This window comes from Salvia hispanica, chromosome 3, assembly GCF_029641045.1.
Source record: "Salvia hispanica isolate PSC_SH4W2 chromosome 3, Shi_PSC_v1, whole genome shotgun sequence".
Taxonomy (NCBI): Eukaryota; Viridiplantae; Streptophyta; class Magnoliopsida; order Lamiales; family Lamiaceae; genus Salvia; species Salvia hispanica.
This window is the reverse complement of record NC_142694.1, coordinates 56,853,604-56,878,947: the sequence shown is the minus strand read 5'-3', so window position 1 is coordinate 56,878,947 and position 25,344 is coordinate 56,853,604. Positions and strand designations below refer to the sequence as shown.

Sequence of the window (25,344 nt, the reverse complement as noted above, 5' to 3'; positions counted from 1 at the left end):
TGGTGAAAAGATTTTTAAAAATAAAAAATAGATTAAGTTCATAGGACAAAACTAAAATGACAAAGTCATTTATTTAATCACACTTACTTGTTTATATTCTATTTTAAATTATATTCAAACACAAAATATAAAAGCTTATCTTAATATTTTTCTCTTTTATCTTGCCATATCTTATCTTTATTACTCCATAATAAACCCACAGACAATTCGCGTATTAAAAAATAATTAAAACATACCGTGTACTAATTAATAACACCCAAACATTAGAATTATCGACGAATCCAATAACACGAAATTGAACATGGAAAGGCCCAATTAACAACCCCTAAACAAATCCAACCATACCTCCAAAACTAAAAATTAAAAGATAAAATCCATTGAGCGGAAAGAGGCTGACAGTGTTACATCCAAGATTATTATTAATATACCCAGAACGAGAGAGAAAGTTGAAACACTATATATTCGGCGCATAGTCCATTTGTCCCCAATAATAGTCACTAGTTTATCCATACTTTTCATATGTTATTTTTAGTAATGAATCTAGTATTTTATTACCTCAATCCATTAATATTTAATTAAAAATTATAAAATTACATAAACTTATATTCTACAGTATAAATTTTTTTTTCTATCTATTTTTTCTATTTTTTAAAATTGAAGCTAGAGGTCAAGTAAATGACTGATGGACTTAAGATGTGATAGCCAAATAAAATGTTTCATAATGTGTACAGTGATTAAGTGATTAAATATATAGTGTATTTAGTTTTTTAGATTCAATCTCATAATTCAATTCTAAATGAGTTATAATTAATCATAACTAATCCTATCTAATTAAAATAATATTATAACTCAATTTTAAATTATGTTTTGACACTATTTTATCTAAAAAATCGAAATATCTATATTTTCCATAATTCCAATGATGAAATAAATTTATATAAGTACGAGAAACACGACATTGAAACTCTGTGTTACGCACCGCACAGTAGCCTACCACACCCAACCAACCCCACTATCTCTCATGACCAAACCGGACGGCCTCGCGCCTGACACAAACGACCACGTTTCCCCCGCCGCCTGGGGAACTTGGGAGGAGCTCCTCCTCGCGTTCGCTGTCAACCGCCACGGCACCGCCGCCTGGGATTCCATATCTTCCGAACTTCAGAAGAGGACATCGGACCCTAACCTCTGCCTCACCGCGCACGGCTGCAGGTCAAAGTATCTCGACCTAAAGCGCCGGTTCGTCATCACCAATGACAAATCCAACGCCGACGAATCCGCGCCGTTGCTGGACGAGCTCAGGAAATTGCGCGTCGCCGAGCTCCGCCGAGAAGTGCAACGTTACGATCTCAACATCGAGTACTCCTTTACGATTTCCGCATACACGATTGAATCAATTGTTGAGAGATCTCAACGTCGCGGCAAATTTTTTGTTTCGACGAGGCGAGGCGATTTTCGTGTTTCCTGATCTGATCAGATTTATGCAGGTCACTCGAGTTGAAGATGAAAAGGATGGAGGAGGAGAGGGGAAAACGCGTCAGGAGTGAGAAGCGCGAGGCGGATCTAGAAAATAATGTCGAGGAGAAGAGAGATTGTGAAGCGGAGGCGGCCGGCGGAGAATTGGAGAAGGATCAGCTGTCGGTGAATGAATCGAACTCGACAGATCCGGGAGCGGAGAAATTAATAGCCGGCGAGTCGGCTTCGGAACCGGCTGGAGCCGGAGGAGAGGAGGCGAGGAACGATCGAACCGGAGAGACGAGCGGCGAACCGGCGGGGATGAAACCAGACAAATCTGTGAGGGAGGATTCGTGCAACGGGAGCTCGAACAGTATAGAGGAGCCAGACCGGAAGGTGAAGACCGAAGCGGTGGCTAGATCGGCTGAGTCGGAGGCGATGAAGGAGAACTCGGACGTGCAGAGCTCGGCAAGTAGATCGAGGAAGGAGGAGGAGGAGGGGAGTGATAAGGTGCGGCGCGGGAGCAGCAGTGGCGATGAGCGTGAACACGAGGATCAATCTGGTGGCGTCAAAGAATTGGCCGCCGAATCGCAGCCGTTGCTTGACTTTCTACAAGCGATTCGCGCGCCCAAGATCGGCTCCATCTTCGACCGCCGCCTCCGGAGCCAGGTCATTATTTATTTTAATTTATTCAATTTTAATTATCCTCATTTGATTTATTGGTCGCTTAATTCTTTACGTAATTTAAGGATTCGTTTTTCTTAAATATTGGTTCTTTTTTCTTAAAGAGAGTAACTATATACTCCTAGCCTACTACTACAATCTCATGCATTTGATTTTTATTCTTTTTATTCAAATATGAATACGTAAATAAATCTAAATATATCATTATCTATATCTGCTTTCTGGCTGACCAGTCAATTTTCAAGTCCGACAAATCATTGCTACCTTTATTTTATTTATAAAAATGAGTATTTTTACTCTTATATTAGTATTACTCACTCTTTTTTCTCTTTTAGAGGAAAAAAATGTACAGTAATTATAATATGATTACTTGATTAGTGTCTCATCTCGTTAGAGAAATTTATTAAAATAATTTTTTAAAAATAGATAAAAAGAAAGTAGATAACGAGACTAATTTTAGTTGATAGTAAAATTTGGACAGATTGTAATATTTATTACTCCTACTTTTAATTAAAAATTATTTTAGTTATACTCTTCGTCTCCCATTATGTGTTCCAGTTTTCTACTCCATTTTAGTATGTCCATTATTAATTATCTCACTTCATTTTTATTACTTTCGGCAAGGCTCTCATATTTCATTTAACTCAATTCTAGTCACATTATATAAAAAGAGGATCCACGTACCACTATTTTTTCATTCACCTTTTTTTTATATTTTTTGAAACACATGTCGAGTCAGAGTGGGACACATATTAGGATGAAGAAGAGAGTACTTTTCTCCACTTAACTTAACTTTCAATGCTAATTAAAGCTTATATAGTCCACCATCAGTTAAACAATATTTTAGTTGCTTCTTTTGGAACTGACTTGTTTCCCATTGTGGCAGGAAACATCAAAATATGAGAAGCTGATTCTCCAGCACATGGATCTAGAAACAATTGAAACCAGATTGACGGAAGGCTTGTACACTGCTTCCGCCACCAAGTTCTACCGCGATCTCTTGCTGCTCGTTAACAACGCCCTTGTGTTCTTCAGCAAGAACTCATCAGAGTCGAGCGCAGCCATAGAGATCCGACGTCTCATCTCCAATGAGATCTCTCACAAACACGCTAAGTCTGATTCTTCATCTGTGAAGCAGGTTTCTTTGCAGTCTCTCTCAATGCCCAAGAAAGAAGATGCCAAGGCCTCGCCTCCTCCCTCGTTGACGTTGAAGCCAAGAATATCCGGCTCCTTGATCGTCTGCCGGAAACGCAGCTCGATTACCAAGGCAACCGCGTCATCTTCAGGGACGGACAAGAAGAAACAGCCGACTGAGGAGGACACCGAACAGCAATGGTCTGGTGATGCTGAGGAGCCTAAAATCACCAAGAAACGAACAAGGGATCGATTTCCTGCAGCGTCGTCAGCCAACTCTAAGAAGAATGGCAAGAATCAAGCCAGCAAAACCTCCCCGGCTGAGTCAGTGAAGCAGCAGCAGGGGAAAGGAGGAGGTTCGTCGTCCTCGCAATTGGAGGTAAAGGGCGACAGCAAGAAGAGCCACTCGATGTCGGACTCGAAGAAACGCGGTGCAGCCAACTTCTTGAGTAGGATGAAGCAAGGCTCGTCGCCAAAAAAAGGCGTGTTGGTTGATGCATTGAAGAACACGCCGTTGACTAGCGAGAGTGTGACTGGCAAGAAAAATGAGAGTGCAAAGAGAGGTGAAAAGAAGGAGCCGGCGGGCACTAGGAGAGTTACGGAGACGAGGGAGAAGGAGAAGGAGAAGGGCAGCCCGGGAAAGAGGAATGTGGGACGGCCACCGAAGAGAGGGGCTGTGCCACCACCTTCGGCTGGCGGGAAACGCAGTCGGGAGACTGAGCCAGAGGCGGCTTCGAAACAGCCCAAGAAAAGGTCGAGGAAGTTATAGTAATGTGGAAGGAAATGAAGGAAGATGCACGATATTGGTAGGTAGCGTAAGGATTCTTGGTTGTTTAATTAGTGCGTTTGTATTTAGTGAAATGGAAAAGTAGGGCAAAGTTAGTGATGGTTTAAGTGAAATCTTTCCAAGACCAATACACAACTGCGTTTTATATCTATTTTGAATCCATAGTTTCATACTTCTAGATTGGTCGGGTTGAGCCCATGATGACTCAAGTTCCAGTCGGGCCCGTAATGTCTCGACGTGTCGACTGCGTCTGATCTGTCTATTCCCGATGTGATCTGGTTTGAAAGGGAAATTTGTTTAGTATAAACTCATCCAATATCGGAAGTTTGAGAGAAGTTGGAAGGTGTATTTAATTCCTATCCAACACCAATTTATTTGAGGCCTTTAGGGAATGACCCAAAAACAAATTCGTCGCGGACTTGACTCAAAAGCGGACAATATCAAACTTCTGTTGCAGTCGACAATCCGAACATAAAACTTGTTAATATGTCTACTTCTGTTGCAGTCGACAATCCGAACATAAAACTTGTTAGTATGTCTTGAATCTGTATATGATTAGGTTTCCTAATTGGGATAGAATCACAATTGCTCTATTCTGTCATAACAAAACTCTTTCTAAGTTATAGAGATTTAATTTGATATGCCGAGGGACAAAATGTGAGGGACAAATGAGCGCTTCTACTCTCACTATTTTTTTTACGGTCCTTGCGAAATTTCTTTTTCCTCACCTATACATCACCTATCCGTCTGCTCCATTCATTAATCTCTCTTCATCCGTTTACTCCATTAATCTTTTTCTCAATTGATAAACTCAACTTCATAATCTCTCTCTCATCTCCACGTATTTCATTGTTAATCCCTCTCTCTTTCACCATTTTTTGGTTTCTAAAATTTAATATCAACAGATTACAACAACCCCCTCTTGCCGATTCTTAATTTTCTCCAATCACGCTATCCTCAGGCCCTTTCTTTTACACTAATTTTTGGTTTCTCAAATTCAATATGAAGCAGATTCACAGCCTCTTACCCCATTCTTAATTTAAACATTCAACTTACCTCGTCGACTAAGAGATATAATTTGATTGTTGGAGCCGCAATTTCAAGGGGAAATTAAACCCAACATATATTACTCGTCGGTTTCTAAGTACATAATTTCTTGGGGAAATTAGACCCAACATATATTTATCCCCAAGGAAGCAGAAATGGTAGAATTCTAGCTTTTGTTGTGAAAAAATTGCTTTCTTGATGGAGCTTTTGATGAGAATGAAAGTTGATTTGATATGCAAGATTGGATTTTTGGTGGAGAAATTGAGTCTAGATTCAATATGCAAAGTTGGATTTGGGGTTGAGATAAAAAGGTTAACTTCTGATTTACAATTTGTTTGCATAGGCCTTTGATTTGCAAATCAGAAGAGGATACAGTGTACAAAATCAATAAATTCTTGTAGGACGACGGACTGTGCTTTATCAAAATATTAAAATTATTGATTTTACTCATTCAGTCATATGATGGTAAAAAAGCGCGGAGAGATGCAAAAATGGTAGAAGAGGGAGGAATTAACAGAGAAATACGTGGGGAGAGGAGATGCGTGGAGAGATGGAAAAATGGTGGAAGAGGGAAGGAATTAACAGATAAATACGTGGAGAGGGGAGATGTGGAAACAGAGAGAGAAAATACATTAGGCGCTCATTTGTCCCTCACCTTTTGTCGCATATCAAATACTCCCTGTCCCAGATTTATAGTACATTTAGTTATAGGAAGGATTTTAAGAAATTAGTGGAGTGTGTAATTAATGAAGTGAGAGGTGAAGTGTAAAAAATGATTTTAAGGAATTAGTGGAGTGTGTAATTAATGAAGTGAGAGGTGGAGTGTGTAATAAATGAAATAAGATGGTGGAATGAGATGATGGAGTGTGTAATAAATGAAGTGAGTTGGTTGAAGGTGGATCCCTCTTTGACTATTTGGTTTTTTATTTTTGTTTTGATTTATTTTAATGTAGATAATGACATTTGAGTGTAATTTTAGTGAATAATGGGGTAAAATTTTATGTCCAAATATGAACAATTCTAAATGTGACTATAAATGTGAGATGAACTTTTATGACAAAATGTGACTATAAATATGGGACAGAGGAAGTAAGTAATATTCAATTTTTGTAACTCGAGGAAAACAAGTCGTAACTTCTGCCGCTACCAAAATACCAATAAATGTTTAAAAGGTATTAAAATTAAAACGAAATAAATAAAATAAAAAACTAAAGCGAACGTGGATTGAAGTAGAAAGGTGACTATAGATAATGCTCACTCAAGTCTTTACCATAATAATTTTTTTTCCTTTTTTGTTCTTATTTCATTAGTAAGTTAGTATAGTATTTTAATATTTTTGTATGAATTATTGTGCAAAAACTATTATATCAAAATATATGGCAGATAAATTCCTTTTTTAACAATTGAATAGTACAAAATTTAGAAAATACACTCCCAACTAAAGTTATCTCTAAGAGCATCCTTAATGCTACTGGGCTGGGCCGCAACTCGCGAGTCCTGGCCTGATTTCAGCGTTGGAGAGGGGAGAGTCACGGCCCGGGACGGTCCCGGGGCCGCAGTTTCGTCCCTGGGCCGCTCCCGGGGTCGTCCCGGCTCAGGGTTATATGCATCGGGACGGGCTGCAAACCCCCAAATTTTTTTTTCTTTTATTGATATTTTTGCCATTTTATTATATCTATTTCTTCAACATTCTTCCACCAATTTCTCCATTTCTATCCTCTAAATTATTTTAATATTTTTTATAGGATGTAATTTTTATTTTCTAGGTCTTAATAATTTTTTTTTTCTAGGATTTGTAAAATTTTTTCCTCGGATTTTTAATTTCCTATTTTTCGACTGAACAATGAATTTTCCGGGTTTTAATTGTTCAACGTATTTTATTTTACGATTAAAATATGTTGTAGTTGTGAATAGTGCAAATGAATAGTTGTGGCCCGAGTTGTGGCCTGCGGGGTTAATGGAGTTATGGCCTAGAACTCCTAATTTGAGAAAATGATGACGTGGAGGGGACTTGCGGCCCAAATCCGGGACGGGGTTAAGGATGCTCTAAAAAGTAAAATAACTAAAGCAAAAAAAATACTATTCCCCAATCATGCTAGATTTGACCACATTTCTTTATTAAGCTATCCCATTGGACTTGGCCGGTGATATTTCTTTTGGCATCACGGCAATCAATATGTAAGCCACACACCTTTATTATATCGTTATACTTTCCTAAATAATCAAACAAAAAAGATAAGAAGAATTAACAAATTTTGTAAGAATACAAACTGCTATTATACTAGTATACAAAATGAACCTGTATAGTAAAACATAAAAATGAACTAATCATAAATTGCAACAGACATATTTGTCAATCACAATTTTTTGATGTACTACATGAATAAAGAATCTAACTTACAACATCCAAATCAATGAAAAATGCAGAAATGGATTGTGAACACTAAAACAATTGCTAATATACCCTAAATTTATTTACCCATCAGGCAAACTAATCACAGCACCAAGTTAAATTAATCACATGTATCTAAAAAGGCTACAAAACACAAGGCAGTTTAGGGTTAAACTATAGACAACCATTACTCCATTAGCATCCTTTGTAGGAATTCTGCACCACTTTGAACCTCTAGCCAAATCCTAACTTCCAGCCCTTCCTGCAATCTCGAGATCATTGCCAGGGTCACGATAATTGTTAGTCTGTTGCTGTTGCTCTTCATCTGATCAAAATTGAAACGCAATGAAGAATTTAGACGGGCTAGCTAGTAAGAATGTAAACAAGGATGTTATTTTCATGTCCCCCTCAGAGGCTAAGTCGTAGCCGGCCAAAAGCAGAAATGCATAGTAAACAAAACACTAAAAAACTAGCTTAAAAATGATCTTCTTACCACTATCACAGGCATCAACAAGTTTTTGTATTACTTGAACCAACGTTTGTTCATGCTCCTGCATCACCAATTTTATAACAGGAGTGTTACTGCGAAAGAATTGACACGGTAACTTGATAATTCTTTAATCAAATCAATGTAAACCTTGAGCATTTTCTTAGCCTTGTCAATCTCTAATGCATCTGGATGACTTGCTTCAAGCACCATCTCCACCTGCCATAACAACAGCTAACAGTTCCGTAGACTTGCAAAGGCCGACATGATTCCCAAAGGGTCATCATTATATGGAATACCTTTTTAATTAATGTATCAGTATGCAATATCTCAATTTCCTCAGAATCGTCTTTCAAAACCCCATTTCGTGAAGGCTGCATTTCATTGGCATGGGGGTTCATTGAGGATGTTCTCCCTCTTCCAGAGATAGGTCCACCTGCCTCGCCTAGTCGAGATACTACAGGATCCTCGCCCACCCACCAAATATCCTCAGGGGGAACCTGCGTTTATGTTAATTTAGTCAGGTTCAGGTAGGTCCAAACTAGTAAGAAAAGAGCACAATTAGCCACAAACAATCAGGCAGGGAACTAGAATCAAAGGTGCTCGTACGTGCTAAGTTAGGCCCTCAACCGTCTAATCTTATCTGTCCTTAAAAGTTTGTGTTTCCAGGAATCCAGGACCAAAGACATGGATTCCGGCTGAGTTGAGTATCAGGAAGCATTTATAAATATAACAAAAACATATCTCAGGCAACACGAGAACCTTTTATTTTCCCACTCTCTGATCCATATAACAAGCTATTAGGCACTCATGGAAGGATTTCAAGAGTAGAAGCAAATAAAAGATACTCCCTCCGTCCAAGAAAAATAGTCCCATCTTTCCATTTCGGTCCGTCCACAAAAAAATAGTCCCATCCGAAACTGGGAAGTTTCTCTCAAATTTTTACCATTATATGCCTACTTATTTACAACTTATACCTACCATATATCCACCTTTTCTTTTTTCCTCTCCCCTATTTTGTTCACCTTTTCTTCTTCTCTCTCCTACTTCACTCATTTTTTCACATTCTCGCTTCTACTTTACCCAATACCCCACATTTTCTCATTCTCTCTTATTTTACCAATTTTCTCATTAAAACCCGTGGTGTCCACCCGTGTGATTATTTGTGGACGAAGTATCAAAATAATGTCTTGACATAACTATCATCATATTTGGGCTACCAGAAGCAAGAGAGAGCTACCTCTTTTATGTTAACCCATTCCACTGTCTCACTGGGCAGATTGCTATCATACACCAGAGAATGACGGCCCTGAAAACATCAGGAAGTTAGAATTACTTTGTCAGGATAATTGATATGTATCTTATCATAAGATTTATGGTTTCTTTGGAGGTTAAAGGAATGGCCCGATATCATAAAATGTGAAGCACAGTTTTTCCTAAAATACCAACAACACGGACATATGACATAAATGCACAATATAGCATATTACAGGAAGGCATCAAAACAATTGGAGGGGAAAATTACATATAAGCCCACAAGATAAGACTAATCTTGACACTATTTTCAACCCAGCAGTTTCTAAGGTGATTCATATTCCTTGCCAATAGAGGAAAGCAAGCACTGTCAATAAAGACTCTCAAATATTGAAATTGGTTTTCCTTTCACATGAAAAAATTCATTATATAGCATACTAGATTCCAACAAATGTAGGTTATTGCATTTAAGAGGTAGAAAATTCCAAAAATTAAGGAGATGAAAAGGAGGGGCTATAAAAATCAATTTGCACCAATGACATTAGAAATTTTTGAGGGCTAGATGTTCTATGTTGTTTCCGTATCGGTTCTCAACCCTCTTTTGTGAAAATATATTTAAGGATTTGGCCAAACTCCCCACCCTCGCTTTGGTACTTCTCATGCGTGACATGGAGGATACACTTGGAAATTTGCTCTGGTGTGTTTCCAACTATAGAAAATCCCTATGTACACCAAAAGAAGACAAAAAGAGATTTTCCACTCCAATAGGCCAAGAAGAGGGACAAAGAGGAACTGAACATACATCTACAGGATTGTATTCAGATATGACAGCCTCATAAAAGTTACTGTCTGCAGGCCATCTTATCATCACCCGCCTACCGATTAAGGACTCCTGGATGCTTTCAGAAGGATCATCCATAGGAGCCCCAGAAGCAACATGATCACCATACTGATATTGCATGGGTTTTCTTGAAGTTAAAGCTAGCTGACCCTATGGAAAAGATACGTAAAATTAATAGAGAATTTTAAATAAATGTAACCTAACTAATCCTTATTTTAAAGGCTAACATACAGCATTTGTCCTTCTCCCACCAATCCCTGAAGAAGGTCCCCGTTTCACAACTGAATTTAAAGGCAGGGTGCTACCAGCCACTGGCTGAGAAAGTAAAGACTGAGAATGTGCATGAAAATTGGAAGTTTTTTGCCTTTTACGAGAAGCTGAAATTGTAGGACTCGGTAACTGGTTGTTTATATGCTGGGCGACATTGGGGGCTATATTTCGGCTACCACCTGCCTCCCTCCACTCTCTGATCCTGCAAATGAGGTCATCACCATTGACCTGACTAAGAAGTTCTCGATGCTCATCATCTGACACCCTGAGTTCCTTCCTCAATTCTGTTATAAGACCCTCTTTCTCCTGAGCAACAAACATATCAAGAAACAGCCAAATCCAATCAGATGAGACAGTTTTTTCAAACATAGGAAAGACATAACTTATAGTAATAGATAAACATGTAGTAGCAGAATATACCCATGTTAGTGCATCAGATTGTGCTTTGAAAGCTCGTAAAACAGCATCGTATGCAATCTGTTCCAGATTATGTATTTCGTATTCCATATCCATTTGAATGCTTTGAAATGGGGCTGATGGTAGAAATGATCTTCCGTTCCCTGCCACACGACCCCCTACATTAGTTTTAACTAACTTTATTTAATTATAGGTAATCCAGGAATCGTGCAAATAATCAACCCAAACTCATGATCTTGAAAGTACTTGGACAAAGTTCAAGCAAGCAAATAGCAACAGTCTCAAATATGAAATAATTATATTGACAGGCTACTCAAGCAGTTAAACTGAATTTTGAATTTTGAAACAGATTAAAATGGAGAAATCTCAATTCATGGAAACTGAAATACGGAAAAGAATCACAATCCGCATAACATAACTTCATATAGAGGTTAAGAAACAAAATTCAGCAAATTTCCAACCCCAATTTCACGAGCCCACCTCTAAAACCACAAAATCCCTAAATTATTCACATACATTCCTTTGCAATCCCTACAAGTTCAACAAAAAACACCTAAGAGAGAAAAAAAAAACAAAAAAAAACACGTCCAATCCTCGAAGAAACGCAATTCGACCAATATAACAGAAAATTTGATGTGAGGGACAACGCAGGAAGTAATTGAAAAGGGAAAAGGGAGGGATTAGAGTCACCGCTGCTGTCTATGAGTCCATATTCCATAGAAAATCCAAGTCAATGAAACTGGAAATTGCCCAGATTGGGGCGAGAGATTGCCTTGGGAGATTGAGGAACGTCTTCTACGAGACAGATTTTGTCGAACGTAAACCTCTCTCACGAGAGGGAATGCAATCGGAAATTGAATGTTGAATTGAATTGGTGGAAGGATGGAACTGTTCATTGCCACTGTTGATGAGTTAACAAAAAATAATTGGTCCTAATTCATGACCACTCTATTAAATAGTATTTGGGCTACAAAACTTTATTTAGTAGCTCAATATTATAATTTTGAGTTAACCTTTTTTTTTTTTTTTTTAAAAAAAATTTCAATTCCATGCTGTTTTTGGTAGTAAAATTTTGGATTTTGGATTTATGTTATTTCAAAAATTAGATTGAAATTTGAAAACTCTGTTCCGTAATAAATGTCACACTTATTTGAAGGCATGCGATTTTAGAGATGTTGTTCAGTCTATTAATTTTATGTTGGACATGTATAAGTGGCACAACTAACCATTTCCATTTTATTACAAAATCTGCCACTACAAGCAAGCATACACCACTCTCCCTCTATATATAAGTTTGTAGAGTCCATATATTACATACGAAGATGAAACTGAAGTCATCATCCCTCTCTCTGTTTCTGGCTTTGCTCCTATTTTGGTTAGTTTTCTCTCCTACATTCCATCAACCTACAGATACTGAAGATATGATTACATCTCCTACTACATTTGTAGTGATAAATACAAAGGCAAGAAAAGCAATGCCTTCATCACTTTGTCCAAAACACAAGTCCAATCAAGCTATGGAGCAAAGCTTGAAGGCCAAGCCGCCAAGCCTTCCAAATCCCACTCAGAATTAAAGTCTCCCAAGCTAGGATGATCATATCATATGAAGCCATGATGCTGATGCATACAAATAGTATACAATTGGAAAAAAGTCTAGTATATGTATTTGCCTAAACTTGTTTATTTTACTCAACATGTGATTTAGTTCTCTTGTTCTTTACTACGTAGTACTTGTTTACTAATGTGATCGTGTTTGAATTTGTTTTTAGTGTATGGCTATATTTATAGAATATTTCTTTATTAAGATCATGGCTAACTACTCCATGTGATTTGAGGGGAAAGGGCAAGCATTATTTGATGAAAAACCATTGAACTTAGTCTGTGTGATATACTTTACATATGTTCACACATGAACATTGATAAGACTGTTATGTGGTATTATAAGAAACGAATGTAGGGGGTCCGGCGGGGTAGACCGATTGGCCCGCCGTTAATATGTACAGTTGGGCCATAAAACTCTATTACATTTGGGCCCCACCTTGGCTTCAAACCCTACAATAGTCTCTCCGATTATGATCTCTTAAATGCTTAAATCCACAATCTTTGATGTCATCGTGTGGTATGTTTATGTATGAGTGTATCTTAGTTGATTTGTATGATTATAGGCATATTTAGTGGGAAGATTTTCATTTTAAGCAGTGGGGTTACATATGTCACGACCATGATTATCTTCTCTATCGGGACATAGGTCGCATGTTGCGCCATCTTCGACATCATCCCCTCTATTTTCCATAGGTCCCTCACCCTTGGTGTGACCTTCGGCCTCACTGACAGAAATTTCGTATATGACAATTTGATTAACATGCTTCTTCATTGTGTTCAACCCTATGAATTCTTTTTTTTGGAATATTAAATAATGTATAATGGTGTATAAATGGATATTGATCGAAATAAGGTCATATTATATTATATAATGATAAAGAGAAAACAAATAAAACCACATAATTTCATAAGATCACATGTCGATCCATCTGTATTGGTGAAATATTATTATTTTTTAGTTGAGACATGAATCTCAGCCTAACACATACATATATATGGATTTCAAGTACTGCTTGAATATCTCCATGAATAGATTTTGAAATAAACAATAATTGAAAAGGATTAAAATTGAGAAAGTTTTGCACGCATGACTTCACTATCATAACTTCATCTTCATTTTTGTTTGTTTGCTACCAAACATTGTAGCATGGTCAATCATGGGATGTTCAATTCATAATTTATAATCTCAATATTATATGCTCGAAGTCCAACACAATTATAGTATGTGATATATCAGTGCACAATTATACTACGGAATTAGTGTGGATTTTCAAATAATGCAAAATCTATATATACTAACTTTTTTTTCATTTTCATACATAATATATGTTTTTACAATAAAGTGAAATGCTTTAATAAAAGACTGAACAGTAGCAAAACATGATAAAAGTTATAACTCACTGAAACAAAACAACAACATTTTAACCAACAAAAAACTAGACCGGAGATATTCAAAATTGAAACATTTGGTATTTTTTGCAATCATATCTTGGGTTAAGTATTTTCGCAAAAAACGATAAAATGATGAGACGAAATTAAATGTTTACCTTTTAAGTTAAAAACGTTGATACAATTATGTATGTTCATCCTTTATTCTACTATTATCATCTACTATACTCTAGCACTATATTGTATTCTTTCAATATATTTCATCTTATTATTCATAATTTTTTATTTCTTAACACGCAAACTTTATAATAAATCAAGGTTCTTCCCTGAATTTGCAGAAACCTAAGAGAAGAGAAGAAAAAAATGGCCAACTAAGCCTTACAATAAACAAAAGAATCCAAAGAGAAAGGAGTAAAACAAGTAAAAGGTAAATTTTATGGGACATCAATTAAAATTTAAATAAACATAATTATTTTCATACACTTCTAGCCATCATCTCCTGAAATATTCTATAAGATTCTTGTTTCTCAAGCCTGAATTTCTCATGACAATCCGCAATGAACAAATCAGCAAGTTTATCAATCTCATTAAAGCCTGATTCTTGATTCCCCTTCTCCTCCTCAAGCCACTCCAAGTACCTCGAGAGCCCTTCTGGCTCTCGATAGTACAAAGACGACGTAGTCCCATCAGGGATGGCCAACGTCGCCTTGGTCATGGTGGTGCTAGTTGGCACCACGACGTTACAACTAGCATCATAGTAGATTTGGGAGTTGCGGTAGCCTTCTTGAACTAGTGGCATCACGTGTGACGGGCACCAATTATAATGGAGCCTAAACGAGCCGAAAAATAGCTTTTTCTTGCAATTCCTACTCCTCCTGAACTGATCCGCAAGGTGTAGGAATTGCATGTCCCGCACGTGCTCAAGGAGAAGCGATTTTGCCTTTGAAAGGGCATGTGCGGCGCGGTACATGTGGGAGAAGATGAAGGTTTGGAAGAGGGTTTTGAGCTTTGATATTGGTGGTGGTGATGATGGTTTCATGGAGAAAATATGAAGGGGGTTTGAATTTTTTAAGGTGGAGAAGGCAGCCATTTTGTTAGTGGTTTTGTTTCTCTTGTGTTTTGATGTGGTGGATTTTATAAAGGAGTCTTGATCCCAATTGTTACTAGTTAGTAGGTCATTTGAATAAAGTTTGCAACAATTTTTGCACATTGTGAAGCGTGACTTATTCTTTGTGTATTGCTTCTTGATTTAGTGGTTGTTGGAGCGGTTTGTATCACCTGTCGAAATATAATAATTTTTCACTATTTGACTTGATATTAATTTTAAAAAATGTAACAAAATGAGTTGAAAAGGTTAATGTAATGTGAGTCTTATTTTCATAAATTAATTTTATGAAAAATGTGAGTGATAACGAATAAGTAGAATGTGAGGTAAACTACCAAAAAATAATAAAAGTGAAAGGTGACAAATTTTTGGGATGGACGAAAATGGAAATAAATAACAAATTTTTGGAAACGGGGAGAGCATTCTGTTTTCGTAATTTTTTACGTTTATTCGAGTAACAAATCATATAATTGCATCTAATTTTGATATTAATCATACAAACAAAATCTTCAAAGTATTTAAATTTTCCAAAGCTTGCAAAAAAGGTTGATTTGCAACGTGGAGGTGAAAAAACAATCAGATTTCACTAGCGTACGCATTACATAAAACTGCACTGCAATTAAGAACGTTAACTTGTGTTACTAAATATATCATTTATATTTTTAAAATCTGACTTTAATCTTGTAGTTTCTGTCTGCTTTAAAAAGTCGTCTCTAATCTTATAGTTTTTGTCTACCTAATGATAGTTTGGATCCTTATTTTCAATTTTATGTTCTGATAACTTTTTTTTTTTAGTTTTATCACATTTTAAGCAAGATTTCAAAACAAGGAGCCGAAGGCGAACCCTCATTAGGTGAAAATAATTTGCTTACGATTTGGAATTTTAAAAAGAAATGAAAAGAAGTGGTAAACAGTAGGTGAGGAGCAGAAGATTTGAATGCATCATGTTTTTATTTTGTGTAATTATGCAGGAATACTGCAACATGAATATTTCGTGGACAAAATATTATTTGTATATACACATAAAAAACTATACCAAACTATACACATAAAAAACTATACCAAACTAATATTCATCTATGCCATATAAAATAGTTAACTAACAAAATGTTTAAAATTTTCGATATAGGAATTAAAATTCTGCCCAATTATTTGGCAAGTCTACTATATATATAGTTCTACTAGGTCCATGGCTCTAGTTCTTGAGTTTTAATGTGATGGTTCTATGAATTACTTATGCATGTACCAAAATCTTGATTGTGTTTTTCATCTAAACAGCTGTCAAAAGATTATTGATGCTTTTTATTTCAAGAAAAGATTGGCCTATGTAGTTTTTTATGACAATTATTATTTTCTATCTCACTTTTTTGTGTTCCATTATTAATTTTTGTTTTTGTGCTTAGTGTGATTTTATAAATACTAGTCATGGTTCACTAGATTCAAATATGGTTTGAGATAATTATAGTAACATTTAATTTGCAATTTAAAACTAATGATTGATTTTATATTTGAGTATTTGAGTTTGATTATTTCGTAAATTAATACTCCTTCCATTCTATAGATATAGACTCATTTTTTTCATTTTTTTCTCCTGTCTTATAGAAATAGTTATATACATTTATGGGAATTTTTCTCCTTTGCTTTTACTTTATCACTTATGGATTTCACCCTCCACTACACTATTTTAGCTATTTTTTTCTCATTCTCTGTTACTTTACTAATTACGTATAAAACTTGTGACATCTCCAAATGACCTATTTCTGTGGGTCAGAGTAGTATGGTATATTAATATAAAGATCATTTGTTTTTTCCTCCTGCTGTCGCTTGGTTGCTTTATTTTTTTCCTCCTCTTCCTCTGTGCTTTTAGTTTGTCGGGGTGCCCTCGGTCTAAGAAGATATTGGGAGCTTGTGGGGTGTTTTGGCTTTGGCTCTTGTGTGTGTATTTGTTTTATTGCAGAGCTTTGTTAGTCAATATGCTGAACTTTTGCTCACTCCTCGTTATTTTGAGCATTTTACTTCTATATAAAAAAAAATAAAAGATTATTTAGATCAAGTTTCCTCTAACCTGCTTTTGGTAGTTTGATTTATTACATTAAATAGAAAAAACAAATGTCTATTTCGAATTTGAAATATATATCTACCAACAATTAATTATCCCGATGCACAATAATCTGGTATGTCTAAACAGTTTCATATAATAAATCACCCACATGCATGATCATGCAGCTTATAATGAACAAGTTAATGATTTCCAAGAATTTACGCAAATTAAAAATCAAGAATGTGAGAAATCAAAATATTCAACTTTTTTATGGAATGAGCTGCCAACTCTTTTGTTGGCCTAGGGTTTAATGTTACTTTTCGGGTAAGTGTGGCAATCATGGGAATTTAGGAAACCCTAAATTACTCATAGTATGATCAATCATTGATTGTGAGGAAATTTATTGAGTAATTCGATGAAGATATGACGTGGATGTATTAGGTATTTTGACACTAATTAAAAGCTGTAATTTTCGTGTTCGTGTTAGAAAGATTTTGTAAAGAACGATTCACATGGATTACATCGTCTTTATTTGAGACCATGTGCATGGTTTCAATATAGTTGTTACCACATTCGAAGTATTTTCGAAAGATGAGTACGAAAAGGGGTTTATGCCTTTTGGTTTTGGTAATTCATTTTTGGGTTAACTATACTTTTTGTCCCTAATTTCTAGTGTCCTTTCTAAATAATATTCAAATTTTAAGGGGCTGGGCTGAAATTTTATTTAAAAGTCAATTAAAATTTATCTAGTTCAAAAGTCATTAATTGTAAATGAAAACGAAATGATAAATATATTAAAATTAATTTTATGTTATAAATTTTTTTTATTAGTTATTTATTTTATATATAATTTGTTAAAAATTCAATCAAGTTCATTATATATAAATTCATTTACTTTATAGTACTATGAATTATTGATAAAGTGTCGTGGTATTAATATGTAATTTAAATACATATGTAGATAAGATCAAAAAGTAGTGCAAAAAGTACGTGAATATGAAATACTCCATCCGTCTATAAAAAATAGAGCATATTTATTATTTTTGACCGTCCAAAAAAATAGAGCACATTCATTTATGGAAAGTTTTCAATAAATAATAACTCTATACACAGCGGCGGAGGGAGGTGGTAACCAGGGGGTTCAAATGAAACCCCCCCCCCCCTCCAAAAAAAAAATTTATTTAGTACTATTATGTATAAATGTACCCCTATTCCTATTCGACTACTCCTATTCGACTACTCGTACCTCCGAATATAAATTTATGGATCCGCCACTACCTAAACATCATTCCACTAATACTACTTCTCACTTTTTCTCATTCTCTCTTATTTTTTTCCCTTCTCTCTTACTTTACCAATTCTACATTAAAACTCGTGTCATACACCAATAATTCGATTTTTTTTAGATGGAGGGAGTATTATTTTGGGTTTGAGTCTGATTTCCATAGTTGGAATGGCCTTTGACTTGTTAGTGCTCTAAATGTTGTCTTATATATTTGTTCTACATTTTACAATTTCTTTTTCTATTTTACGTGGTTTTTGAATTTTTACTTGTACACTTTATTTTTATTTAACACACACTTTGCGGCCCAAAAAAACTCTCATTTTTTACTACTATTATTTATTACTATCTCTATTTTTAGGTAGCTGAATCGTGAGTATTTCCTTTTTAGTTGTCCCATTAAGTCAATTCTCTTTTAAATATTAAAAAGAAAGACATCACACTCTTACTTTATCCTCTCTTCATCTCTCTATTTTAACCTCTCTTTCTTTAACCCACTCAACACAATTTTCATACTCGTGCTAAAAAAAATATCTCTACTACAAAAGTACGGTGAGAGTATTATTCATCAAATTCTTATTTTACACACATCATAAATTACTTTATTTTTTGTACTAGTCATTCACTTTGCAATTTTTGGTTCTTTTGAGAAACAAATATGTTTATTTCAATTAGTTGAATCTGGAGTCCTTGGACTTCTGTATTTAGTGGTATTTTGGGTAAATCATTTAAATTTTGGCGTGTACCAAAGTTCCACCACCTGAAGCTTACTTAGTTGCTACCATGATAAGAGAAAACTATAAAATAATTTTAAGATCTACACATACGGTTATTGTGCTTTGACAACACCAATTTGTTGTATTTTAGTTTTTTCACAAATTTTAACTAATATGAACAAAAATTATATTAAGTTAATTGTTATAGCATTTTTCTAACAAATTTAATATCCACCAAAATTAAATACACCATGACAAATAGGAATATATAAATCGAACGTAGAGAAAAACCACATTGTACATAAAATCTTTAATGGCTGTCATTTTATCAGGATTTACACGTTAAATCTAAGGAAATACTTTTTATTTAAATTTGTAACTAATTTCGCATCACATATCAACATATTATTATAGATTTGTGTTAAAATGACAACACCTCTTAAAGTGACACTGTGACACCACATATACAACAATATTATAAACGCTACACGTCAATATTATAAATGCTGCACTGTATAGTGTGTCGGATATTGCTGGCCAAGAAAAATTATTGTATAGTGTATACCATATTGCTGGCTGTCATTTTTAGGTTTTTTTTTTCTTTGCCATGTACCAGCTTATTATTCGTCCACATACATAAATGATTAGTTAAGAATGATGGTATAATATTATTTTAAAAGGTGGTGACACCTTAACATCTATCATTATATCTCGGCTAAAAATTAAAGATGAGCAAGTTGCCTTATTTATAAGTTCTTTTTCCAAGTGGGTCGATAAAAAATTAATAATAATTGATACTATTGCATTGAATCTTTCTCATTGAGTTAACAGATAAGAAATCCAATTAGTAGAATAAAAGTAATACTCCAATAACTTCTATAATTAGAATAAGAGTATCTAATTCGGCCATACCATTTGGTTCCTTTTGTTAGAAATAAAAAAAAGTAAGAATGTTTTTTGCACTTTCTTCCATCCTTTATTGTATCAAAATGTAAATCATATTCACAACTAGGGCTGGGGAAAAATATCGAAAAAATGATATATCGCTCGTATCGTATTGAAAGATATCAAAAAATTATCGAATTTTCGATATATCGTAATTTTCGATACGATACGATACGATATTGTATCGTAAGTTTTCGATACGATAACGACATGAATTTCCTTATATCGCGATAGAGATGTAATCAATTGCTAACTAATTACCAATCCCAAATTGAGACCAATTTTCAACCATTAGATTAGAAGATCTCGTGGTTAATATAATGTCAAGGGTAATATATTTTAAATTTAAATAATTATTAATTAAATTAAAAGGGTATTAATGTCAAATCCTATATGTAGTAATTATAACTAACTACTTTCTCTCTCCTCAAAACCATCTCAAATCTTTAAATTTACGTAACTCTCTCAATTTAAATTATTTTTAAGCAAAAAATATATCAAATTAAAGATAATTTAATAAGGATTCCAACGAGATCTCAATTGCATATGTTCCGACGATGTTCGGGTGATGAAATTTGATAAATTATATTTCAATTTTCGTACATGTTGATAAGCAGCTATTTTCAACAAATACAACAAAAAATCTCAATATATTGTAGGCAAAATCTCAATATTATGCATGTCCAATCTCAATAAAAATGTGTTGATATTTTCTTGTCCTTGTGTTGATATTCTAATGTCATATTGTTGATATTTGTTGTTGATATAAAAAAACACTCACGAAAATTATCATATGATAACATAATGACGATATTACCCTTTTGTTGATATTTTGTCTACTATTTATTGAGATTTTGTGAGCTTTAATCTCATCCACTCATTTTAAAATCCAAGGGTGGAGATTTAGTCTTGATTTTGGATTAGGGTGCTATAAGCATTAGAATAGGACCCTATCGCGATATATCGTTTTATATCGAAAATACGATATATATTGAAAATTTTCGATATATCGATATTTTATTTTCGATATATATCGATATTTAACGATATATCGAATTTCGGTACGATATATCGAAATATCGATACGATAACGATATGAAATTTTTTTATATCGAAAGTTCGATATATCAAAATTTGATATATCGAAACTTTCGATACGATAACGATATGAAATTCTTTCATATCGATATTTTCGATACGATACACGATACAACGTTTTCGATACGATATATCGTATCGACTCACCCCTTGTTAAATATATCTACATGGAGTATATTCATAGGAAATCGGTTATCAAATAATCTTTTCCTTGTAGTTTAGGGACAATCTAGCAATAAACTTATTTTATTTTTATATATTTATATAGATAGATGTGTATTCATGATCGAATAGTAAGGACAATATACGATGCAGACTTGGTGATGGTAGTACTAGTATTAATTATTATCCATTAATTTCTTGAAGTCATAATCGGTGAAAAATAGTTGTATTTTTTTTATTCTTGTATTTCTTTCTCAATGCCAATATTATCTCAAGAAGAAAAAAAGAAAAAATAAAATCTCATTGCCAGTATCAATTTTTTTATTGTCTTTGTGTATACTAGTATAATATACCATGCCCTTTGGGAAAGCCTAAAAGACATTTGTTTAATTCCAACAATACTTTTATATTTTTTTGGCAACATGTTTCATCTAGCACGTTATGAACTTTGGTTGACAATTAAATATCAGGTCCAGATTTTTATATTTTTAAGTATTTATAGTTATGATCAAGTGGTTGATTTATACGGAAATACCACAATATTGTTTTCTATTTTATTCACACTATCTAAAAGTCCATTCGCCGCACCCCACCTAAACTATAATATCTTATGGCAATTTTTTAACCATCATAAAAATCAAATAAAACGTAATTGTCATTTGTCATAATTGTATAGGCTGTTAACAGTCGACCATTACATTGAAATATACGTTATGTGCTATCGTGTACACGGTTTATTTGTGGACATTTTAATTGTTCTTACATTTTGTAATTATCCTAATCTTGATTAAGACAGCTAATTAAGATTTGTTGCTCGAATCTCCACATACAATATTGAAACCGTCTAGCTATATATTTGCGCCGCGTTAATTATACAGACATTGGCAAAATATTAAACTAGAAATTTAAAAGATAAATATCAAACTTCTAAATATTTAATATGTAGAAATAGGAAAGTAATATGCTACATACATTACTTGAGTACCTTCACCGTTTAACATTATTTATTTTATTTCATATAGTATTTAGTTTAATGTTATTATTAAAATATGTTATTCAATTTTTTAATTTTACAAAATACATAAAATCAATTTATTTGTTTTCTTTACAACTTCAAATAAATAAATAAAATGAAAAATCGAGCTTTGATTTTAATTATGAATTTTATAAAATTAAAATTTTCAAGAACAATTTTTAATGTAATTGACACAAACTAAACAAATAAAATTAAATTAAAAGTTCGTCCAACAATGATGATGCTCATATAAGCTATGTATATAGCATATCATTGATTCATTTCCCGTAGAAATAAATTGTGTGATATAATTAGCAATATTTGTTGCAGATTCTTGAACTGGTTCAACTATCTCCATTTATTAAATTTTCAGAATCTATATATAATTTTTGTTTGTAGGGTGTGGATGAGGAATGCTAACATGTCTTGATAGAAAGGGACAATTTTGGTATTAGTTTATTTGTGAACAAGATGATATCTGTTTGTTTTACACTTTTCCTTGTCTTAGTTATTGTCAAAAACTTATTGTTCCAATCCTATCCTATTGTTATGAATTTTAAAACCCTCAAAATTCAGCTGTTGAAACATTCACATCAACTAACAAACACTACATTTCAAACAAGAAAAAGAGGAAACAACGAAAGATTCCAAAACACAAAAGGAAAGAAATACATGCATATATATATTGAGAGATACTATGTGGTAAAGAAAAGAAGCATTGCTTCTTCTTGATCGGCCGGGCACTATAGCTTCGAGGGAATCGAAGAATAACAAGCGAAGCATATTCTCTTCACTAAGTCTTGTGTGAAAAGATCAAACAGTTTCCATGCTCAGATGGAAAGATTGAATCAAAATTCTGGATTCGCCACTGCTTTTGCTTCTGAGGTGCCAGAGTTCTCTCAGCAGCAGCAAGCCAATTTGTGGCCTGTTGATGCCATGATCAGCAGGATAGGTTCAACTGCTGCTGCTTTCTACGCGACCGAGGCCCACATGGGCTTATCACGGTACGATCTTCAAGAAAACGCAGCCAACTACGATCAATTTGGGAGGAGCATCATTCCACAAACTCAAATGCCAACAGTTTTTAGGGCTAACGACCTTTCCCAAAATGAACACCTCTTGTTCATTGAGGAGAAGCTACTAGGCGAGGTTGATGACACGAACACGATAAGGCAGTCTCCCCCTTTCAACCCAATTCATCGTGTTCATGTAAGTTTTTCAAGATTCAACATCATTTTTTGCCACTTGATGATGATCATTTATTCACCCCCGGCCCGACCTCTCTAGGCCTCAGAGAATGTTGCCATGTCTCACTTTGCCAACATGAATCCGTTCGGACAGCAACCTGCAGCAACTCCTAACGCTGTGGCATCGAGCAAGATGAGGATTAGGTGGAGTCAAGATCTACATGAACGATTCGTTGATTGTGTAAATCGACTTGGTGGTGCTGACAGTTAGTCTCTTTCAACCCTCCCCATCTCTTGTCTGATCTGAGATCACTTCATATTCTTAACTCGATTGTGGGTTTTGATAAGACAAGAATCGTAACACATGCTGATTTTGTGACATCTCTTTAGAGGCGAGGCCGAAGGCTATACTGCAGCTTATGGACACAGAGGGGCTCACCATTTTTCATGTCAAAAGCCATCTGCAGGTGCACTTATATCTTTTTCTTAATTTCATTCATGTCTCATTTTTTTCTAACATTATAAGCTTCCTTTTCTCTTATTTTTCTTTCCAATTCTAGAAATATCGGAATGTGAAATACGTGCCAGAATCATCGGATGGTACAGGAAGACCAGACAAAAGGACTAATATTGCAAACAACGTAGCTCAAATCGACATTGAGACGTAAGATTAGTTACATCTCAATTGCCGACATATTTTGTGTGAATAATCGTACAATAGTGAATAGCCAACGAACCACTGTCCTTTTAAAATCTCAAACTCATAATTTAAAAAATTATCCGTAAATCAATTTTTTTTCTACGACCGCCTCTGCATTATATACTAAAAACTTTGGTCACAGTGGGATGCAAATCAAAGAGGCGCTGCAGCTGCAGCTTGACGTCCAGATGCGCCTACACGAGCAACTAGAGGTAGCTCGCTGTCTCTCTCTCGGCATACACATAATGCATTGAGCTGATGATATGATGTGATTTTGTTGCAAATGCAGATTCAAAGAAATTTGCAGCATAGCATTGAAGAGCAAGGCAAGAAGCTGAAGATGATGCTCGATCAACAGCAGAAGACTGCGGAAAGCCTCATCGAAAAATCCAACAGCAAATCATCTACAACACTAGTAGAAGATCCAGAGGTTTCAGAAGGGTCTGAAATTGACAATGGTTTCCCAATCAAGATAAACTAGCCTTAACAACATATCAGTTTCTTACTATGGAATCAAATGTTTTGTTTTTGTTTTATTTAAACGTAGCTCACTTGTTACATAGTTGAATAAATCTCTTTTCAAGAAACTTTCATTAAGTTGAAAGCTTCAAAAAATTTACCAGTGTTAAATCCATTGCAAATAACAAGTTTGAGTAGTGAATTGATATTTTGAGGAGCTGGTCGACTTGAGATGATTTACTAGAAAAAGTCTTGGATTATGGAGGCTTGTTATGGTCAAGTAACATTTGTATAAGTTGTGCTCTTCCATAAAATTGGTCAATGACTGAGCCTTTTATATCTTTTAGTCTCAAAATAATTCTCATTTTGTATTAGGCTAATTCTAATTTGGTGCTTATAATTAAAGAAATTGTGGACTTGAGTATACATTATTTTTGTGTCACACAATATTTAAAAGAGATATTGGCCCGTAAACTTTTTAAAATTTGGATTATTCCCGTCAACTTTCAACTTGACAAATAATATTGCGAACTTTACTTGAATTTGTTATTTTCCACCAACAAATAGTATTATGATAAAGATTTTTTTTTGTAATTTCTCGAAAACAACTTCAAAAGCTTTAAATTCTTCAATCGTTGAGGATAATTTTGTTGAAGCACACTATCCAAAATTGTTCTTCAATCCATTAATATAGCCGAAATTTTTTTACTCATAAGAAATAATAAACTCAGATAAAAATTCATCATATATATTTTTTTTTTCATCATATTATTTGCCAATTTATAAACTTCGGGGAAAATCTATCTTTTTAAAAATTAAGCAATATTAAGGGTCAATATCCCTAATTAAAATGATCTTGGCTTATTATTGAGCGG

At 34.5% G+C, this 25,344-nt stretch overlaps 4 protein-coding genes and 1 long non-coding RNA gene across 8 annotated transcripts; 3 read left to right on the top strand and 2 right to left on the bottom strand.

The window, feature by feature from the left end:
- Positions 1-966: 966 nt before the first annotated feature.
- LOC125213965 (uncharacterized) lies at positions 967-4,211 on the top strand. 2 transcript variants are annotated; one of them, XM_048114789.2, is made up of 3 exons: positions 967-1,359; positions 1,488-2,124; positions 3,026-4,211. In XM_048114789.2, exons 1-3 carry the CDS (start codon positions 1,022-1,024, stop codon positions 4,040-4,042), a joined length of 1,992 nt encoding a protein of 663 aa, XP_047970746.1. In that variant the 5' UTR covers positions 967-1,021; the 3' UTR covers positions 4,043-4,211. The 2 variants fall into 2 exon arrangements, with proteins under 2 accessions (XP_047970746.1, XP_047970747.1); XM_048114790.1 differs by having other exon boundaries at positions 1,215-1,340.
- Positions 4,212-7,407: 3,196 nt separating this feature from the next.
- Positions 7,408-11,695, bottom strand: LOC125216833 (protein EMSY-LIKE 1-like). Of its 3 annotated transcripts, none has more exons than XM_048118609.2 (9): positions 11,459-11,695; positions 10,772-10,926; positions 10,313-10,657; positions 10,043-10,231; positions 9,227-9,295; positions 8,286-8,486; positions 8,137-8,205; positions 7,993-8,050; positions 7,408-7,824 (listed from the first exon to the last, which is right to left on the bottom strand). In XM_048118609.2, the coding sequence occupies exons 1-9, from the start codon at positions 11,484-11,486 to the stop codon at positions 7,745-7,747; spliced, it is 1,194 nt and encodes a 397-aa protein (XP_047974566.1). In that variant the 5' UTR covers positions 11,487-11,695; the 3' UTR covers positions 7,408-7,744. The 3 variants fall into 3 exon arrangements, with proteins under 3 accessions (XP_047974566.1, XP_047974568.1, XP_047974567.1); XM_048118611.2 differs by having other exon boundaries at positions 7,408-7,761; XM_048118610.2 differs by having other exon boundaries at positions 10,772-10,911; positions 11,459-11,694.
- Positions 11,696-12,095: 400 nt separating this feature from the next.
- On the top strand, positions 12,096-12,572 carry LOC125210952 (uncharacterized). Its single transcript, XR_007174438.2, has 2 exons — positions 12,096-12,143; positions 12,218-12,572. It is a non-coding gene; the product is annotated as an uncharacterized LOC125210952 (long non-coding RNA).
- Positions 12,573-14,021: 1,449 nt separating this feature from the next.
- On the bottom strand, positions 14,022-14,849 carry LOC125212135 (uncharacterized). The gene has a single exon (XM_048112213.2). The coding sequence runs from the start codon at positions 14,847-14,849 to the stop codon at positions 14,235-14,237; it is 615 nt and encodes a 204-aa protein (XP_047968170.2). The 3' UTR covers positions 14,022-14,234.
- Positions 14,850-22,782: 7,933 nt separating this feature from the next.
- LOC125212134 (protein PHR1-LIKE 1-like) lies at positions 22,783-24,695 on the top strand. The gene is made up of 6 exons (XM_048112211.2): positions 22,783-23,332; positions 23,411-23,576; positions 23,701-23,777; positions 23,871-23,974; positions 24,153-24,222; positions 24,300-24,695. Exons 1-6 carry the CDS (start codon positions 22,958-22,960, stop codon positions 24,489-24,491), a joined length of 984 nt encoding a protein of 327 aa, XP_047968168.1. The 5' UTR covers positions 22,783-22,957; the 3' UTR covers positions 24,492-24,695.
- Positions 24,696-25,344: the final 649 nt, after the last annotated feature.

Excerpts from the sequence above, each read along its gene's own strand:
- LOC125213965 (XM_048114789.2), top strand. The coding sequence starts at position 1,022 with ATGACCAAACCGGACGGCCTCGCGCCTGACACAAACGACCACGTTTCC. Across the intron at positions 1,360-1,487 it reads CGTTACGATCTCAACATCGA|GTCACTCGAGTTGAAGATGA; the intron begins GTACTCCTTTAC and ends AGATTTATGCAG. Across the intron at positions 2,125-3,025 it reads ACCGCCGCCTCCGGAGCCAG|GAAACATCAAAATATGAGAA; the intron begins GTCATTATTTAT and ends CCATTGTGGCAG.
- LOC125216833 (XM_048118609.2), bottom strand. The coding sequence starts at position 11,486 with ATGGAATATGGACTCATAGACAGCAGCG. Across the intron at positions 10,232-10,312 it reads GTGGGAGAAGGACAAATGCT|GGTCAGCTAGCTTTAACTTC; the intron begins GTATGTTAGCCT and ends TCTTTTCCATAG. Across the intron at positions 7,825-7,992 it reads TGTTGATGCCTGTGATAGTG|ATGAAGAGCAACAGCAACAG; the intron begins GTAAGAAGATCA and ends AATTTTGATCAG.
- LOC125212135 (XM_048112213.2), bottom strand. The coding sequence starts at position 14,849 with ATGGCTGCCTTCTCCACCTTAAAAAATTCAAACCCCCTTCATATTTTC.
- LOC125212134 (XM_048112211.2), top strand. The coding sequence starts at position 22,958 with ATGGAAAGATTGAATCAAAATTCTGGATTCGCCACTGCTTTTGCTTCT. Across the intron at positions 23,333-23,410 it reads ACCCAATTCATCGTGTTCAT|GCCTCAGAGAATGTTGCCAT; the intron begins GTAAGTTTTTCA and ends CGACCTCTCTAG. Across the intron at positions 23,778-23,870 it reads ATGTCAAAAGCCATCTGCAG|AAATATCGGAATGTGAAATA; the intron begins GTGCACTTATAT and ends TTCCAATTCTAG.